Source organism: Ambystoma mexicanum, chromosome 7q (assembly GCF_040938575.1).
Source record: "Ambystoma mexicanum isolate Mex_15411 chromosome 7q, UKY_AmexF1_1, whole genome shotgun sequence".
Taxonomy (NCBI): Eukaryota; Metazoa; Chordata; class Amphibia; order Caudata; family Ambystomatidae; genus Ambystoma; species Ambystoma mexicanum.
Window position 1 is genome coordinate 916,367,330 of NC_090941.1, and position 20,746 is coordinate 916,388,075.

The 20,746-nt window shown below is 44.9% G+C and overlaps 1 protein-coding gene across 1 annotated transcript in view; it reads right to left on the reverse strand.

Annotated features, from left to right (window-relative positions):
* DDIAS (DNA damage induced apoptosis suppressor) overlaps window positions 1-20,746 on the reverse strand; it is a 395,303-nt gene that overhangs the window by 302,195 nt on the left and 72,362 nt on the right. Inside the window, exon 2 of the mRNA XM_069639879.1 lies at window positions 14,615-14,743. Coding sequence (XP_069495980.1) covers window positions 14,615-14,727 — 113 coding nt within the window. The 5' untranslated portion in view covers window positions 14,728-14,743. The remainder of the gene's footprint in view (window positions 1-14,614; window positions 14,744-20,746) is intronic.

A 20,746-nucleotide genomic window follows, 5' to 3' on the forward strand; every position in this document is an offset into this window, starting at 1 on the left:
CCCAGTAGTGTCATTATCCTGGTGCTCTGTCTTTTCCAACCCTTTTTCCAGACTGGAAAACTAGCACCATGCCTGTTGCCTCCCTTGGAGTTCTTCATTGAGGCTGCCTCGGAACCATCTTCTAAAACCATTGATTTTGATGAAAATGAAGCTCACGGGATTAACTCCTATCTCTTTACTTTAGGACATTAATAAATATGACAGGGTCCAGTCATAGAATGTAAAGCCACGTAATGGCCCATCTAAAAGTCAAAAGATTTTGGGGCGCCTGGCTGAGTGTAAGGTGGACATAATGATGTTACAAGAAACTTCTGGAGGGGACGAAAGAGTAGGTCATACACGCTGAAGCTTCACTGATACAAAGGGAGACTGCTGACGAGAAAACTACTGGAAAGACACCTGCCATTAGGAATGTAGTGCAAACCTGGAGAGGCTGGAATAAAACGTGGGGAGCTGGCAAGCCCGAGAGGAAGGTTGACCTTTGGGAATTGGAAAGTCAGAGCAAACGTTTTTCTTTTTAACCAGCGACCCCTCAGTTAAGGACTGAGGCCTGTGGCAGGAGGGCGAGAGACTATCGGCCTAAAAAAGGACACTGAATGAGTGTTGTGGGGGAATACACAGTAAAGCCAAGGTGTAGGAAGGACCTTTTGTGAGGCCTGAAACCCAATGTCCAAGAGTCACCTATGATGAATCTTGAGAAACCCAAGGTCCAGGAGGGACCCGCTGTGAATCCCGAGGACCCGAGGGTGGGGAGAAGCCTATGGGTGAATACTGCAAGGCCCAGGAGAGAACTCAGAAGGGAAAGCTGTGAAAATGAATACCTGGGAGAGGTCCTAAGACATGTGGTGAACGCAGAAAAAACAGAAGGAACCTCCACTTCCGAAGGAGTCTTCAGAGGAAGACTTGTTGGTTTTGATTTTGATTAGCATAGTGCTGGACATTTGTAGCTTCAGATTATTGAATTCTCGTGTTGGACAAACCATGGAAAGTTATGTATTGAAGCATAGGGTAGCCTAGAGGCTTGGATACTTTCTTGGCCTATGTATTGAACATTTCCTTTGTAGTGTAGGGGGTCCCAAGGAGGGTCAACAACTTATCAACTTATAGTAATAGAAGTTGGAACTTTGTGTAGGACATTTGCTGGCCTTTGACCGTCAAAAGGTGTTATAAATCTGAAACAGACCCCACTTAAAGTTGTTCCCTCCTGTCACGTTTTACTACACATATTCCCTCATCATTTGTAGTTCATATCCTAGTTCCTGTAAGCATTTATCTAACCCCTTCCCTGGAAATCATAAATCGGACTTCAAAAGTGATAAACCACACTGCTTTGTGTGACATATTGCCTTGAGTAATTGCCACAATTTATATTGGGAAACATATTAGCGCCAAATTCGGACAGCAATGAATTCCTAGTTTGCTGAAAACACACAATGGCAACTATTTTATCCTAGGTGGGGATTTTACTATGCTACAGGACACTTTTTGCTGAACAGGTAGGGGAGGGGCAGTTCTGGTACTATGACAGATTCTGTGTTCGTATGTGGTTTTAAACAAATGTTTTCATTGGGAGATTCCTAGAGGGTTCGCTATCCAACAGAGAGACTCTACACACCTTTTCTTATTCCAGGATTGATTTTTTTCTCCTATACTCAGCCAGGACAGAAACAGTGAGCTGCATTCATATCGCAAATAGCTGTATCACATCATGCAGAATTGGCTCTGAATGTGGGCAGATGGTATAAATGCACAGTAAGTCCTTTTCTACCGTCACATTCCAAAAACATGGAAACAATGGGAAAGCTATTTACCTTTCTATTACACAAAATGAGCACTCTGCAATGAGCCTTTCGATTTTTGGAACCAGCATAAAACGGCACTCATCGGGGTAAGCATCAGTTTCCTGGCTAATCGTAGGAGGAGCAAGATGGCTACTCAACTGAGCATGGAGACCTTTATATCACATCACTCGTCCTGGTTAAATAATGTGCAGCAGAGGGATTGACATATGAGCCCATGACTTCAGGTAGAATTAGTTCCACTATATCAAGGTCACTGTGAGACCCTATCGTTATCAGGGCTTTTAAGTCGCTGTATTTGAACAAACATACTGCTTTGAATCACAATACCCGGTTGTATAGATACTAAACTCAGATGTTAAAATGCATATGCAAGTCTTCAGTATTGGGCTAGGTTCCTTCATGCCAAACCCAATTTACCCTAACTTGGCGAGTTTCATTAAGGGCTGGCATGGCCAGGAGAGCGCTTACCACGTACTGCATAAGTCGAATAAAGCCAGAGAGCAATGCATGGGATTAATGCCGAAAAGTCTTTTGCTCGTGTTCGCTGGCCTTACACTCTTTAAAGGCATTGCACCAATAGTCTAAAGCGGGAATCCTGGTCAACGCATTATATCCTATGAGATATGTATTTTTTGGAGGTACTAGAAAGGGCTGCCGATTTCCATTTCTGTTCGACCTCGACCTCGCTATGGAGCCATTGACACTATTCATTTGTATCACTGGAGTGTTGCTGGCCTTTCCCATCATGGGCACGTGTCCAAGGTTCTGCTTCATGCCAATCTTCTTGTGCTGTCAAACCTTGAGGTCTTGGCACATGCCCTACACTAGCTTCTCAAAAAGCTTAGCATAATTTCAGCCTTCAAGGTGAATAGAACGACAAAACAGGTCTTTCTGATTAATGTAGCATGTAATGCATCCATGTTCACCGGCCTAGATATCAAATGGGTTTGGCAAGGAACGTACATATTTGAATATTAAGGGATCACTCAAAACTAAAGACCTACTTTAAGTTAATTTCAAAATATAACCAGTTCTGTCATTTGGGGGAGAGGAGGTTACAACAGTATTTTTGCTTTGCGGGGGGGGGGGGGGTTAACCATAAAAGGTTAAGATCTCCTGCATCAGGATTATGTTGCTACCTCGAATTCCGTATGTCTATAGTAAGATTGCAGTATCATTTTCAGAGAATGTCCAGAAGTTGGAGAAACTGTTTAAATCCTTCTTGTGGGATAAAAATAGTTGTGAATTTCCACTTTTGAGAATCTACGGCTGTGTGTGGGTTTTTGGGGAAGATTTGTATTCTCAAATAAATTAAAACATCTTGATCCATTTGTTCTCCACTCCTTTTGGTTTTTCGATTATCGGGACATGGATGTGGCATGGCAGCTATTTAGCGGCTTGTGGATGCTCCCACTGCCTCGGATGCCTTCTTGCCCTGAGAAATAGGCACCTCTACGAGTACCACATTCCCTTTAATAACCACTATAGTAAAGAAGTTTAGAGCAGCCTTACTGGATATTGAGAGAATTTACTGCTCTATCCCAGGGCAACTCCATGGGGAAATCCGTGCTCAAGTTAAATATAACTCCATTTCTCCAGCATTGGTATCTTTCATGGATTCACATGCTTAGAATATTCCCCGTCGCCAGACTGGGGACCCTCGGTACACTTATAAAGCCTTTTTCCATAGGAAAAGCTTCGACACTTTTGTGTCCCATCTATGTCGTTTTTGGGCTGCTCACGCATGCCCCAATAGGATGCAGCGGTATAAATGCCCCGCCCCCCGTGGCTCCCTTCAGATTTTAACCCCTCCAAAGTAGCATGGGAGGAATACAAACATGTACATTGCATTCAGGGGAGGCCGTCGGGCGCATGTGAATCCATGAAAGATACCAATGCTGGAGAAATGGAGTTACAGGTAAGAAACTATTCCCTTCTCCAACATTGGATCTTTCATGGATTCACATGCTTAGAATAGATTGTAAAGCAGTAACCCTGATATGGTGGTGTGAATGTAATCCAACATCATCATAAGCATACATTTTTTCCCCTTTTATTCATTATTATTTTTTTTTATTTTTTTTAAAGCAACTACAGGTTAGTTCAAAGAACAATCACCACAGTAATCACAATAACCACCATATATATATATATATCTATCAAGGTCATTCCCCTGAATAGGGCTTACCTCACTGAAACAGCTGGCGCAAGACTGCTCGTCCCATCTGCACATCGTCCGCATGTTGCCGTTCGAGGCAATAATGGCGGGTAAATGTGTGTGACACCGACCAGGACGCCGCTTGGCAAATGTCTGTCAGCGGAATCCCTGCCCATAGCGCCGCCGAAGACGATCTCGTGGAATGAGCTCTCGGACGTCGTCCTAGCGGTATCCCCGCCTTGGAGTGACAAAAAGCAATCATCGACGAGACCCATCGAGCTAGTCCTTGTTTTGAGATTGCCTTTCCTCGCGTCAACGGACCATAAGCCACAACAGTTGTTGCGTAGTCCTGATTTGCTGAGTCCGATGAAGATAAAATTTTAGTGCTCTCTTCACGTCCAAAGTATGGAGGGCTTTTTCCGCAGCCGATGAAGGAGTCGTGAAAAAGTTAGGTAGAACAATTGACGAATGTTTATGATAAATAGGCGGAATCTTCGGAATAAAATGAGGATTAGTCGCCAGCACTACTTTGTCCTTAAAGAACCTCAAGTACGGCGGATCTATGACCAATGCTTGTATCTCCGAGAGCTGTCGTGCTGACGTGATAGGTATTAGAAAAGCCAACTTCCACGATAAGAACTTCATAGACGAGGAAGCCAGCGGTTCAAAGGGAGCCCCGCTAACACCAAGTTAAGACTCCAGGGTGGTGGAAAGTGTTTAATCGGTGGAAATGTACGAAATAAACCCTTCATGAAGTGCTTTATCAGCCCAACACTAAACAAGGGAGACGACTGTCTTCTCCACGTGAATCTTGAAATGGCAGCTAGGTATACTTTTATCGACGAAAAGGATAACCCACTCTTCGCCAAATGCAGCAAATATGGTAGAAGCTGTTCCGGAGTTATATTCAGGGGCTGTAATCCTGGCTGATTTTGACACCACACGCAGAATCTCCTCCACTTGCATGCATACGAAGTGTTCATGGACGGAGCCCGCGCGGTCTGCAGGATTTTCTGGCAATCCGACGAAATAGTCAGGGTACCAAACTCTGAGAAGTCAGGAGCCAAGCTGTGAGGTTAAGACTTTGCGGGTCGTGGTGCCACACTGTTCCCTTGGCCCGAGACAGGAGGTTCGGGACTGGGCGAAATGTGATCGGCAGCGCAATTGACAGTTGTAGCAGGTCAGAGAACCACGCTTGTCTCAGCCAATAAGGAGCTACTAGGATCACTCGACACCTTTATCTGTGAATCCATTGAAGGGTCCTCTGTATGAGAGGAAACGGGGGAAAGGCGTACAGAAACTTGTTCGTCCACGGGAAGGAGAACTCTTCCCCCAGCGAGCCTACCTGTGGCCACCTGTTGGCGTACAGTTCGCATTTTTTGTTCTCCCTTGTTGCAAAGAGATCCAGAGGAGGCTGCCCCCACTTTCTGAAGATCTTCGACAACTGAAGATTGTCCAGCTCCCATTCGTGTATTTGGTCCATTTCCCTGCTGAGAGAATCCGCTTACTCGTTCCTTACCCCGGGGAGATGGTGAGCTACGATGGTTATATTGTGTTTCAGAGTCCACTGCCATACTTTGAGCCTCGGTGGAAAGGGTTCTGGAACGAGTACCTCCCTGTTTTCTCAAGTAAAACATTGTTGTCGTGTTGTCTGTCAATATTCTCACTACCGAGCCCTTTATGTGCAGTAGAAAAGCTTTCAGGGCCCAACGAACTGCCCTCAACTCCAGTATGTGAATGTGCAGGAGCGATTCCCTTGGCGACCACCGACCTTGCGTTTGGAGAGTGCCCATATGTGCTCCTCAACAAGTGAGCGACGCGTCCATCACTATGGTCACGCGGAATTTCGGTTCTTGCAGGTGTACCCCCCTGGATAGGTTCTGGAAGCCTTGCCACCATCGAAGAGCTTGCAGGAGCTTGTCGTTGACGAGCAGCTTGTCCCTGGGTCTGGGTCCATCGGTCCGCCAGGAACTCTTGAATGGGCCTCATGAAAAGGCGGCAGCTGTTCACCAAAGGGATGCACGACGCCATAGCGCCCAGTATCGACATATATCTCCTCACCGATACTTTGGTATTAACCCTCCACTGTTTTGCCAGCTGATTGAGTCTGTGGATTCTGTTAACGGATGGTCTTACCAACCCTGACTGGGTTACGAACTGTGCACCCAAGAACACTAAGCTTCTTGACGGAGTCAACGAGGACTTCTCGAAGTTTACTGCAAATCCTAGTCGTCGTAAAAGTGTATGGTGGCCTGTAAACTTGCTTGAGTTGCCATAGGGGACGATCCCCTCACCAACCAGTCGTCGAGATACGGGTAAACCTTATGCCCTTGCTTTCTCAACCATGCTGCAACTGGAGCTAAACATTTCGTGAACGTCCTGGGGGAGGATTTTAGTCCAAAAGGAAGCACTGTGAACTGGTAGTGAGTCCGCCCGACCACAAATCTTAAGAACTTTGTGTCGTCGACACATTGGTATGTGGAAGTACGCGTCTTGAAGGTCCAGCGACGCTAGAAAGTCCCCTTCTTGAATAGATCGGATCACTTCCTGAAGTGTGAGCATCTTGAATTTTAGGTTTTTCAACGTTTTGTTGAAGTCTCGAAGGTCGAGAATGGGACGCCATTTTCACTACGAAGTATCGGGAATACACACCTTGACCCCCTCTGCGACGCAGGAACCAATTCTATAGCCCCTTTTTGTAGCATAAGCACTACACCTCCTGTTTCAACACGCTCAGGTGGGGTTGAGGCGAAAACGCTGGTGGAACACACGGGGGGTTGCTTTTGAATTGCAGGGAATGCCCGAACTTTACAGTGTCCAACGACCACTGGTCCGTGGTTTTTTGTTCCCATTCGTCGACACAATGCGATACCCTGCCTCCCAGGACGTTCCGACGCCCGTCATTGCTGGTCTTTGGCTTGTTTATCTTTCGACGACGAGGAGGAGTAGCCCGTCCTCTTCCTAGAGGCCTGATAGTCCGGGGGCGACGGTTGAGCTGGGCTCCTTGGAGCTTCGAACTCCGCTTACGACTCCCAGGTTGGATCCCTAGAGGGGGATAATGAAATATCCGATATGGACCTCCTGTCTGATTCTGAGTCCAGCAGCTCTCCTTCCCCCGGGTGTGTACATGGGAGGTCCTCACGGGCCGGTATTGCCGTCAACACCGTCAGAGCTGGTCGATGGGAAGGACCGGGCTCATCGATGTCCGGTATCGTCTGAGCCGTCACCTGAGGTAACTTCTCATACAATTTCCTTAATAAGGTCTGCAATGTAGACTGAACCTCCAGAGATAGAACAGTCTGAGGGTTAAGCAACGTGGTTGTAACCGGGATATTTGTCCCGCTCGAAAGAGTCAGCTTGCTAACCCCATGTAACCCCAGCTGTGCAGGTCCAGCTACCCGCTCACACTTGTCCACTGAGGATATGGACAAGGCCGCCTCCTGCTGCAGCAAGGATTCCGGCAAAACCCCGTCGTATACTTCCGGACCCCAGGGCTCTTGTGGAATCTCCGCCGGCGAGGCTAAATTTTGGCCAGCCGTCGTCATTGTAGTCGTCGTAGCCGCCACCTGCGGCAGAGCAGCAGACGAAACCAACTGCGTCATTGGTAGTGAATGAGTCGACGACCGTCCTCCCGTCGACGACGGTGGTATCTGCGCAGCTCCTGGAGGCGTTCCCGCCTTTTTTTTAACTTGACCTGGGTTTCTCAGACTCTCGACTCGAGGATGATCTATGATGATCACCTGAGGAGGATCTCGACTTCTCTTTCCTCTCCTTTTTCGATGAGGACGACAATGAGGTTTTCTTCAGTGAAGCTTCTCTTGCGGAATGCTTTTCCGAAGACCCTCTCTCCGCAGGGCGTGCTTTCTTCACCGGGGGTTCAGCTGAGGCTGAACAGCGGGGGGCCCCCAAGGATTTTCTTGTCGAGGCCAAGCTACGGGTGGAGCCTACCTCCGAAGGCGGGTACACACCCGCTCCGTCGTTCAACCAGGCCACCAACCGCTGACTTCGGTCTTTAAGAGTCTTCTGGGAGAAGCCCTTACAGATGTCACACTTGTCTGCCGAATGGTGAGGGTGTAGACAATATATACAATCCATATGGCCATCTCCCTCATATACTTTTTTTAGCCCGCATGTAGCGCACGGGCGGAAAAGAGCTTTTCCAGACATTAGGAAAAAACACAACGAAACAACCTAGTCAAAAATAGTAGAAGACGCCAGGTGATCCCACTACTTTGGAAGACGGTTGAAATCTGAAGGAAGCCGCGGAGGCGGGGCATTTATACCACTGCGTCCTATTTGGGCATGCGTGAGCAGCCCAAAAACGACAGATAGGAAAAACTTTGACACTTTTGTGTCCTATGGAAAACGGCTTTATAAGTGTACCGAGGGTTCCCAGTCTGGCGACAGGGAATTTTCTAAGCATGTGAATCCATGAAAGATCCAATGCTGGAGAATTAAACTTTACACTGAAAGATTTTCCCAGTAGAATATGATGTTCATGTTTTACTTGTCCCGATGTTTAGTTGTAGTTCATTAGAGAATGATACTAGCTGGGTGTGCAAAAAGGATAGAGGTTCTTATGGCCAGATGCTTGGTGAATGCAATAGGTTTTGTTTTAACTCTCCTTGGTGTTTTCCCACACAACTCTACTTTAACATTGGGTACTGTGACAATTCACAAGATGTTGTCACTTCTCCTCAAGGGGGAGCCCTTTCCCATGAAGCTAGGGAGGTGCGGCTGCTACCCAATAGTGCCCTTAGGGGTGGTTTAATGCGGGAGGACCTCATGGGGAGGTACTCTTCCTGCTAGGGGCCAGGACGATCACTGGGGATACAGCCATTGAGTAGTGTCACTTCCCAACATCCCCTAGCCCTTCCCACTGTTCAGAACCATTTTATTGAAAGTAAACCTATGTATTGTTGTAACACAGGGGATAAAGACAAAGCCTAAAGTACCAGGACGAAGAAGAGCACAGGAGACATGAAGGTCTTTGACTGTGCTAGTACTGATACGAGGTGGCCCCAAAGAGGCATGAAGATTAAGGGCGGGACTGGCAACATTGCATAAGTATAGGCCATGAACTAACAAACTTGTCGAACCCAGAGGCAACTAGTGCGGAAACCAGCAGCCGTTTCAAACGCTGTGAGCAGACCAGAGATGGGTCGGAAACCCTAACCATTGCCGTCAGGGGTCCGCTAATTAGTGCATAATAAAAACTAAGTATTCAAAAGATTGAGCAGATACTGGGCAAAAAGCAACATTGTTTATTACAGCTGAGTGAGCACAAATCAAACAGAACAGTGGATTAGCTTTCATCGAGAGGCTGACATCTCAATGGACTATGAACAAGAAATACAACAGTCGGAAGTCAGGAGAAACACTTGTAAGTTGGGGATTCGTTTTTCTGTGATTCCCAAGGATTTGATTGGTTTGCAATCTCCTGCTCCTTCTCCTCGATAGTTACATTAATTAGTGAAAGTGTCATTAGAGCAAACAGTTCATTAGTTTCCCATCAGCTCACCTCCCCATCTGTTAACACTTTTGTTCACAACCAATCAATGAACATCTTGTTATTAGTGAAGCAACAAACTTTAATATACTGCCATTGGTCAGCACCATTGAGAACGGGACACAAGACACCCTGCAGCTGGTGGGAAATGGGACATTCACACGACATTCACACGAAACCCGTTAGATAAGGACCTTTGCAGGCCCTGTGGTAGATACTTTGAGGGCTGACCCCTTCATCAGAGCTTAGGAACTTACCGTCTGATTGGTCCTCCAAGGAACGCCACTCTGTCCAGTGTTCCTTTCCCACTGCCGCCTGCCGATGGAACTTGGCTGTCATGATGTGACCGACACACTGGTACAGAGCCACCATCCATGCAGGGCGGCTTGTTTAGTTGACCGCCTTGCAGTTACCTCACCCAGTTCCGGTTGTCTTAATTCCCATCTGACAAGTAAATTGAGCCTCCTACCTCTTTGCACATCCCTGTCGTGGTCGTTGTTTTAAATTGAAACGTTCCCAGACCCAGCCTGCTCCGAGGGATTTCCCACTACGCTATTTTTGTCCCTCCCCTCCTTTAGCAAATCATAGAGCAACGTTTTGGACCAAGTTTACATCCAATGTATCGTTACCCCCTAGCATTCTCGATGAAGTCCTTTATAGAGTGTGTCTGTGGCTCAGAGTATCAGTGTTATTCCCCATGTGGCCACCCCCACTGTGCACCTTCTTTACTCTCGCAGTTGGTAGGTGCATACCCCTATCTGCCACTGAATTAGCAACTTCAACACACAGGTATAAAACCAGCATCCAAGGAGTTTCCTCACCCCTAGAGAAGGGTCTACGACCTCAAGAAAAGGGAACTGGGCAAGCAAGGAGAACTTCCTTGTTGCAGTGGCGACACTAAGCCCATCGACCAACAAAGAAAGATTTGGCACTTTTCTAACAAAAACAATGTGGCAAAGTGTACATCAAGTTGAAGATTGTGAGAGAGAACCCATATACATTATTATATTATTATAGACACCAGGAGAAGCGAGTCATTCTCCTGGAGAAGGGGCTAAAGCTCTTGGAACATACTCTAAAGACGCCAGGGGAAGGGAGTTCTTGCCCCTGATTTGATTGGAAACCATATAGATCTACACCAAGAAAAGGGAGCCATTCTCCTGGACGAGGAATTAAATAAAGGCTGTGTGAAACCCGCAAACCAGGGGAAGGGAGTATACCCCCTGGCATTTTTTGTTGCAAGATAACATTCTTTTGAATACTAGCCGTGCATCGGGAGAAGGGAGACATCATCTTGGAGAAGGAACTGTCAGTCAGATTATCCTTTTGTTGTAGTGCGAGGGATAGAAGTAGGTTTTGACACAGGATGGTGGAGTTTGTTTTGACGGGACATTCTGGCGGACCTTTCCGTATTAGCTTTGAGGCAGGGAAACCACTCTTAGAAGACAGAGAGCAAGGTCTTTTTTATGTAATTGTAATTGCAATTGCTTAATTATACAGTGCTTATACAGAGGTGTAGTTCTACAAAGCGCTTCAAGGCGGGAAGCGAACAAGGTAATACAGTAATCATTTTTAGTCCTTGAAGTTTCCGAATGATTGAACAAAAAACTAGCGTACTAGGCCAGACAGCATTTCTTCTAGGTCAAGCATGCGTACAGGGGTGCGAGGAATGGGGTAGGGGGGAACTAACAAGTCTAGACCTGCAGGGTCCTAAGTTAAGTGCAGAGAGGTGGCCCCGCTCATGGAGCGTACGCTGAAAGTGCAATGATGCTGAACATAGTGCATTGGCCAGGAGGCAAGTGCAAAAGACTGGCGGGGGAGCCTGGGACCTGTAAGGCTCTAGAGGTGAACCAGGCAACCAGTCAGCAAAAACTGAACAGAGCTAGGGAGGAGAAGGAGGGTGGAGGAAAAAGAAAGGAGATTAGCTGGGGAGAGGGAGATAAAATAAAAAGTATAACCATTGCCATGCCACCTTTGTGTCAGCTTCCTTCTTTGACGCCCTTACAGTACTTAGCAGTTCAAGAAAACAAACGTGCATCTCTTGGGTGAAGTTAAAATGCATCTTAGCATTGTTCTTCTGTAATGTGTCGCGAGAGAGAAAATTTTGCAATTTCTCTCAATCACTCAGTAGAACAAACAAATGTAAACACTTCCCCCCAGCTTTGCAGGGGGTTTCTTTAGGGAAATAACACATGCTGGGCTTACCAAAGCACAAAGAGAGAAGCAGTAGAAAATCCAAATTGAACGATTGGCCTAATGTTACCTTATTCGAACAAAACCAGGAATGATGCCTCACGGAACAATACTATTTTATCTTAATTTCAGTGCAGAAAAGGACCATAAGTCACACAGGAGGAAAGGAGCAAAATATCAGAGTCGGCAGATCATTTAAAAAAAAAAATCCTTTCATCATCAACTTTTTTATATGATCAATACATATTTTCTTTAAAATCAGACAAACAAGTACATAGCAAATTGTAAACATTTAGTGTTTGAGTTCAACCTCATAGTATTTCAAAATTCATGAAAGACAATACCTATATCAAAAGGCAATCAATTAGTCTAGTCTATTTAAGATGAACTATCTAGTACAAAGAGGTGCATGTGCAAAATAGCAGCAAGTGAACAAGCCATACATATGTTCACCTTTTAGTTGCATCAGAAAGAAAAATTCTTGGTCACAATGGAGAATTAATTTCACTTCCATGTTACTTTATTGTAGCCTCTTGAGAGACCACCAGACCAGGACCACATGGCCTAATCAGGGAAACATAGAACCCTCCCCCAGGCTACCACTGTGAAGCTTAGCCAATCGGGAGAGCAACAACCTTTAAAATTCAGCAATTCCAGCCAGAGTATGTCAGTCGTCCTGGGAAGAGCTTGGAGGAAGGCAGATCCTGGAAGATGCATTGTCAAGGGACCTGGCTGATGACAGTCAGTCTCTAGGAGAACGGCTAGCCGGAAGGTTGGAATGCCAGCAAGCCTCTAAGCAGAGAGGCTTAGTCGGAAAGGGAAGGCAGATCTGGGGATAGCTGGCCAGTGGAGAGCATTAGACCCTGGTAGTGCCCCTCAGAAGAATGAAGAACAACAGAGAAGGACTGCAGGTAGGTAGCCCTGTTGAAAGGTGTATTGGGAGAAGTGGGTAGCAATACAGACAGAGTGAGATTGTAAGGAGTTAGTGAGTAATAATAAAAAGGTACCACTTTGTAGAGTGTAACAAGGAGTACTATCTGTAAGTGAGAAGGAGAGAGGATCAGAAGTGTTTAAAGTGAGGGAAGGGATAAGGGGTACCATTGAGAAAGTAGAAGGGAACAGGAAACGAGCTTTGGAAGAACTAAGGAAAAATTGCCTGAGTAAGGAGAGAGAAGGATACTGCCTAGAAGTTAGCTAGGGTTACCCACTGGGAAGTAGTAGGAGGAAGGGATAGGGAAGAGAGTGAGGCTACACAAGATACATGGAGTGTTAGACGGGTAACAAAGAAGGAATGAGTGAGGTTGAAGGAAGAACAGGAAGAGAGAGATGGAGTGGAATACTTAAATCAAGAGAGGCTAAAGCGAATGAAAGTATTTTGGACAGAGAAGACAGTAGGCATTGGCAGAAAAACAAGGAGGAAACCTAAGATTTAGAGAGGGGACAGACTCATTTGGGACCAAGAGTTAAATGAGAGGAAAATACCAGAAGTAACAAAGGTTAACCAGAGAGAGAGAGAATAGGAAGAGCCAGGAGAAGACAGACAGGTCTGGGAGGAAGAACTGAGGGAAGAGGTGGGCAGTTAGGAGAAGGGCCACACTACTCCATCAAATTCCACCAGGTCCAGCAACAACTCCCACCAGGGAAATTCCTGAATGAATAACTGGGAGAACAACTGGGAGATATATGTCTGGTAGACTACCGAAAGACTACTGTCAACGAGAGCCGTGGGACTGTGCAAGAGGATGATCACAAGAGGTACCAACCTTCTTTATGGGTACAGCTGGAGGTGAGGAAGTGGCCTCCTTGAAAGATTTTTGTGAGATACTGTTTGGGCACTGGAAGACTCTTTATTAAACTGGGGGATTTGTGTTGCTACTAATTGAGGATTTTGTGTTGGATCTTTTGAACACTGGATTTTGGGATGAGGCTAAGAAGAAGGCAGGCTCTTATACTTTTGATTTCCTAATTTGGAATTCTGTTGCCCCTTTCCCCACCTTGGAGACTGACAGGACATATTATTCAGACACTTAATTATGTTTGAACAGCATCTTGACACTATGCATAAATGGCAATAAACCCTTTAAAATAAATCTTATTGGGGGCTCTCTATTTCAGGTAATGCAAATGACGAGGCGGAGAGACCATACGGTAGCCTCGCCATTAAGATGGCCAGGAGACCCTTTTAGGAAGGCTGGCTAGAAAGACTGTTCTTTGTGCCCGCTATCAAAGAATAAGGTGTGAGGAGAAGGGGTCTGGTGTCATTTGTCTCAGGAGGATAGCTCAGGGTAACGTATTTGCCTTGAAAACAAGACAACACGGAGCAACACAGGTTCGATTCCAGAGTCTGCGCTTAGAAACTTCTGGCTATTAAGGGCGTTATAAATAACCAATCATCTCTGCACCCTTTCACTTCCAGTCGCCCAGTTTTTCTTGGTTTATCGTATCATCCTGCATGTATTCCTTGCTTGCCCTGTGCAGCGTCCTCTGAGGTAAGTTTACAGTTGTATCATTCCTAATGTTGATATTAATCTTTGTGCATAATTCTTGATAGTTATCCTCTTAGATCTGAGGATTTTTGTTTCTTGATGATGTAAGGGAGACGTTATTAAGAATATTCAGATTGATTCTCTCCCTTCTGTTTGTATGAATTAACTATCTGGACCATTTATTGCTCAATTTTAAGTATATGATTGTGTTCTATAAAATATAAAAAGAAGGAGCTTGGTTTTCTGTAGTGCAAGCCGAAATGATTGAGGTGAAGGGGAGATGGCTCAGGGGCAAAGCGTTTGTCTGGGAAGCAAGACAATGCAGCCCAACACAGGTTCGAATCCCAATCCTGCGCTTAGAAACCAATCTCTGGTATTAAGCGGGTTATAAATTAACAATTATAATACAAAGCAATTAGGAAATAACATTTAGTTCATCAACTCCAAATACAAACTTTTTTGTTACCTTTGGGACACCCGAGCGAGCCTGGAAAAGCAGTTTTGACAAGCAGGATACAGAAAAGAGGGATCGTGGATGGCAATTACAGAAGCATAGAGAAACCTTCTCCTTCCATTCATAGGGTCAGAAAAGCTCCTTAAGAAAAAGAAAAGGAATTAATGGTCAGGGAGGAATGTAATGCCATCCGTTTTGAGAAGTATATTGGATATGCCAGAGGCAGGTTTTATTCCCAACTAACAACTGCATGCATGCTAACAAAATAACGTGACTGCACTAGAAAACAAAAACAATAACAATAGTTACACTACTTTTGTGAACAAAGACGTATATTGCTAGACCTCATACCTAACGTAATGGAGGGGGTTTGAGTACAGAGCATGTAAATTACTGGTTTGCATAGTGCACCATCATCCATGTGAAAACTTTGGAAAGAAAAACATGGACTAGTGCAAATGTTGAATAAAAAAGCAAAATCTTGTTTGATGCAATTGCTATTACTTCAGTACAAGAAAATGTCAAATTGATTAATTTTTTTTAATACACATAATGCTCACTGTGTCCCCAAATCAAATTCCTCTAAAACGGGGCGGTCATCCATATCCTCCTACTACTACTGCCTAAACCTTACCCTACAATATAGTTCCTGACCACTGTTGCCAACCTTCATGCAGCCTTTGGAGGTTCATTTTAAAATTCATCTTTGTCTACCATCCATTTGAGAATACTAGATATATCAAGAAATAGGATTTATAGGACCCTTTTTTAAAAAAAAATCTCATTACTCCTTCTTGCCGAATTAAGTTGAAGAGAGCAACTATTAGATGAGCCCATTGCTTCAGGAAGAATTCGATCCTCTATTCTAGGGCCATTGCTACATTGTGATGCCCTATCTTTATCAAGGCTTTCAACAAGCTATTTTTCTTTTTTTTTATGTGTTTCTTCCATTTCTCCTTAAATCATAAATGCATAATAAAAACATATGAAAGAGGGATGTCAATAAATATTACATAAAGAATTAGCATTATTAATATTGAGCCTAAAAAACAAAAATCAGCAAAACAAAGAAGGCCGCCATTAATAATCGTATATAACCATTTACTAACATTTAAATCAACACATATTCCATAAAATTACAAACAACTAGTAAAACTTCAAAGAGCAATATCAATAAATAATATAGGGATACCTGAAATCCAAACCCATTTTAAAGATGATGGCGGGCACTACTTTTATAAACTAGAGTTTTGAAAATGATAAGAAACAAAGGGCCTCATCGTGAGTTGGGCGGCAGCCCTTACATGCAGCGGTAGCGCTATTACTGGCGCATTTAAGGCCTGCCCTATTCTGAGTTGGGTGGAAAGTTTGGAGTTTTACCTCCAGCTTTTTGCTGAAAGTAAAAATCCAGCTGCCTTATTTCGGCACCATTACCGCTGGCGCTAATTGCACCATGAAACCCCATTGGGTCCAATGGTGGAAGGGAACTTACTGTTAGCCCGCTACTCGTGATCCGGCGCCAATAGTGCCAGACCGAGTCGCAGTAAAGCTATTTGTGCTGGCGGTACTCTGGCAGTAGCGCCAGACTCCTGATGAGGCCCAATGACACAAAGCAATTATGGAAGCTATTATAAGACAGATTTGCTAGGACATAAGCACTTAATAAAACCATGATCCACACACACAAAAGGATGGGGAGATGTGAAAACCACACAAAAGAGAACAATGCATCATGGTATCAAGGTATTGATATTACAAATATAAACATAAATCCATGCACACAAAGTCTTCACACAAAAACAGTTTACAGTTGTTTTTACTTGAAAAAGTTCCTAGAACATTTTTAAATGGTGTTCATATGAACATTAGATGGCATAGGTTTAGTTCATCAACTCCAAACGGCACATAGAGAAAAGACACTGTTTTCGATTCTATGAATATCACACATATTATTGTACCAGGCATTACTATTAAGCTTAGAGAAATACAAGGAGCCATTTTATTTAATAATAAAAAAGGTAAGATAAATGTCTATTTTTCCCTAGCCTAACAAAGATTTCCCATCCTAACAAACTAAGGCTAAACGAAAATGACCTAATGTCCCAAGGTATCTGTCCTTCACACGAACATATACATGCAATAAAACAGAAAATGTCAGGCAATGTGAGCTTTACACAATAACTCAAATTCAAAAACACAATAAACAAGGAACCTTGTAATCCAGGTTGGGTCCCTTTCCCCTGGATCAATACAGGATGTTTCAAACTCATAGTTCAGTTTCATTAGCCAAGTAAAATGCATAGCTCCAAAATGTCCTTTGTCTTGGCTAGGTTTACTAATTCAGTTCCAAAAAAAGTTCATCTTGAAAACAATTATCACAGCATCCACAATCTTGGTAAACCAAAAAGGGGTTCTCTCTTCATATGTTAAACCAACTGTCAATGTAAATGTTCTCCACTTTTAAAGCAAATCACTTATCATTTCACATGTCTTCTTCTTGTGCATGGTCGTTTTGTCAGGATGGTTTACATAACAGTTCATCAAAAACACATTGTTGAAATTGTCACTTCTTTTCCACCACAACCTTCTACCACTTTATAGGACTTAAAATCATCTCTTGCTGGTCCCCTCGCATGCCAGGACTAACCCCCATTTGTCCTTTTCCTGGTGTACTCAACTAACAGGATAACACTCCTAGCACTATTATTTGTACTTTGTGGCGAGGTTTGTTCCAGTCTTTCCACATTTAAATCCTTAATGGGGAAAGAACAACAACTGCTTCTTAATTCAATCTCTTAGCTTTCAACACCTTTGATTCACAACTTCGTACTGCTTCTTGATTCAATATCATGACTAACCACAATTCGAAACTTCTTTTCTAGGTATACAGTGCAAAAATGACAATACTTCTCATATGTATCAGTTTCCCTTAGGCAATGCAGGTTATACTCCTCTCCTTCTTGATCCTACAAGGAGGGCCTTTGTCCTGCAGTTTCTGATTTCTTTGTATTTAACCTCTTGACTGTTGGCAATCTAGGTTCTAATATCCCTTTCTTGGATATCCCTCTTTAAACAAGTGATCTCCCTTTTGTGTCCTTTTGGCTTTGGTAATACTGGTTATAGTGTTCTCTTATTCGTCATCTCCCTCATGGAAGGTAACATCTACTTTGCTTAGTTATTGCTCCCTCTTGACTTTGGCAATACTTGTTACAATATTCATCTGCATGCAGTCGTGGGAGAGAGTACATCTGCTTTTCTTTAATGGTTCGTTATTTTTTTTATATGGTAATATATTACATTTACAATATATTTAATATACATTACATCACATTGGTTCGCTATTCAAAGTTTACGCTTGTACCCAGCGGTCTATTCTGGAGCGCCCCATGGTTCCCTCTAATAGGCCAACGCACCTGTTGTGGTGACCGTGGTAGACTCGCTGCTTCTGTTTCCTTACATGTTCGGCCCTTGCCGACGTCTGACAGCTCCGGCTCGCCTTCCTTTGCTTACACACTGTCTGTCACTGGAGCACCCGCTGTTCAATACGTGCTTATATAGGATATAGGACAAGGAGAGCCTCTCTCTCCTGTGGGATAGTCGGCCTCCACACAGATTGCCGCTACGCGTCCTCTACACCTGGGGTTCCAACCTTCGCGCTTGCTCTGCACTGCTGGCAATGTGTCAGTCCCCGCTTCTGCATTCTCCAGCTTCTGCTTGCGCTGCTCCTCTTTGACCTGCACCTGATGGGCCTTTAAAATGTTTAAAGGTCCCGCTCAGCTGTGGGCAAGTACAACAACTAGACTGTTCTCTAATGTTTAGTAACTCTGCATCCCTCTTCCTCGTCTCAGTACTAAGAGTAGTTGGTTTATCCTAAGAATCTTCAACGCTACAATAAGCCATCAAAACATTACGATCATGTTACGCTCACCTTCACTCTGCGGAGGTATCAGGAGCCTCCGTCGGAACCTCTCTTGATTGCCATCTAGAATGACTGCATCTGCGATGGGACCAAGAAGACAAGTGACAGTGAGTATAGAACCTGGATGCAGTTAAATTCCCCTCTCCACCACCCTGTGAACACCTCCCGCCTGTGTGTGTGTGCTGCCTGCAGTAATTGGAAAGTAGACTCTCCGTCCTGCTCTCCATCTTTGGCAGGGGCGCAATAGTTCAGTACCTCCAGTTACTTCACTGGAGTATGTGTCTCCAGCTCAGGCCTGCTGTGGCTGTGGATGAGCTGCTGCGCTGTTGAAAGTGCTGATTTGCTGCTCTAATGTCTTTTTGGCTTGTCCCACAGGTTTCTCGTCTTTCTAGCTTCTTGCCTTAATTAACAACGTTCTGTTTTCCTTCTTGCCTTTCTTTCTTGTTGTCTATGTCTTTCCTCTTCTTCTTTCCTGTTTGTTTGCCAAGGTCTTTTGACTTTCCCAGACTGATATATTCACACTAAATCTTACTGTGTGCTTCTTTCCTCTTCTTCTTTAATGTTTGTTTGCCAATGTCTTTTTCCTTTCCAATACTGATATATGCACACTCAATCTTACTGTTTGCTTCTTTCCTCTACAGGGTTCAGGGCGGAATGCCGCTCGAAGATGAGCAGACGCAGGAACCAGGAACAAGGAGCCGCGGTAGCTGGGAGTGGAGACGGACCACGGCAGCTGGGAGTTGAGGAGCACCGCGGTGGCTGTAATCCACGATACAGTTGCAGACCCGGAGAACGAAGCATCCGCAACAGGATTAACGGGGAGGAGACGGGCCGCCGCGTAGCAGAAGCAGGTAGGTATTGCTGCTACGAGACACTGCGGATGAAGAGGGGCTCGTTGTGGGCTGCAGAGGACACGGTCAGCGTTCCGCTGCCTCCAGGCAGAGTAACGCGAAGCGTGGCCGTATGCCTGGGTGTGGCTTAAATAGCCAGCCACACCAAGGGATTGAATAGAAGCTAGACTGCTGCTCACAAACCCTTCCCGACAGTCCTTTTTCCATGTTGAGTAAACGATGCCTAATGCAGTTGAATCCAGGAATGCCATGCTCTGGACCAACTAGGTCCAATCTTATGTGCTTTGTGGGGGAGTTGCTGGGGAGACCTGGTGGTCCAATTAGGAACCCTTGGGGCATGTGTGTGTGGACGTGTCTCTGGGTTGGCGGGGGCAGGGACAATAAAGGCAGTGGTTGTGACAGTACTCCCCCCCCCCCCCTCCGCACCGAGGCCCTACCCAGGTTGGAGACCCCAGATACAGGTTTGGTTGGATGAGTGCGCTGAAATCGCCTAATCAGCCGAGAAGCATGGACATGTTCACTAGGTTCCCAGGATGCGTTTTGTGGACCATATCCTTTCTACTCAATTAAATAATATAGTTTGGACTTAACAATTTTAGAATCTAGTATCCGTCTGACCTCTCATTCTAGTTACCCATCCACGATTGTAGGTGTCAGGGGCGCTTGTAACCGTGTGTTAGGTTGAACTGGTTTCAGGAGGGAAACATGAAACAAGGGGTGGATTCGCAAACTTGCTGGTAGGGTTAATTTTACTGCCACCGGATTGATGATCAACTCAATGAGGTATAGGGCTAGGTACCTTGGACAAAATGTTCGAGGTTCTTTCATTGGAATATGTTTGGAGGCTAACCATACAGCATCTCCGACTTGATATTTCGGCGCTGCTTTTCGTTGTTGATCAGCAAACTTCTTCTGTCTTTCTTTAGCTCTTGCCATTTGTTCTGTGGCTTCCTTAAATGCTCGTTTGATGGTCGTATGCAGAGTCCTTACTGCTGGCATTTCCAGTTCTTCTGGTGGGTCGAGAACAGACGTTCTTGGGTGTCGCCCGTACAGAACATAGAATGGACTGCGCCCAGTAGCGGAATGCTGCGAGTTGTTGTAAGCGTACTCTGCGATCCATAGGACATCCTTCCTTCCAAGTTTTCTCAGATTGGTGAAGCAGGCATCTAAGGTACTGTTCAAGCGTCTGGTTATTGCGTTCCGTTTGGCCATCAGTTTGCGGGTGATGACTGGTTGATAAACGTACATCCACCTGGCCCAATTTGCAACATTTTCACCAGAATTTAGAGATAAATTGACTGCCTCGGTCGGATGCTAAAGTGGTTGGGAAACCATGTAGCCTGACTATTTGCTCCAGGAAGGCTTTGGCCATGG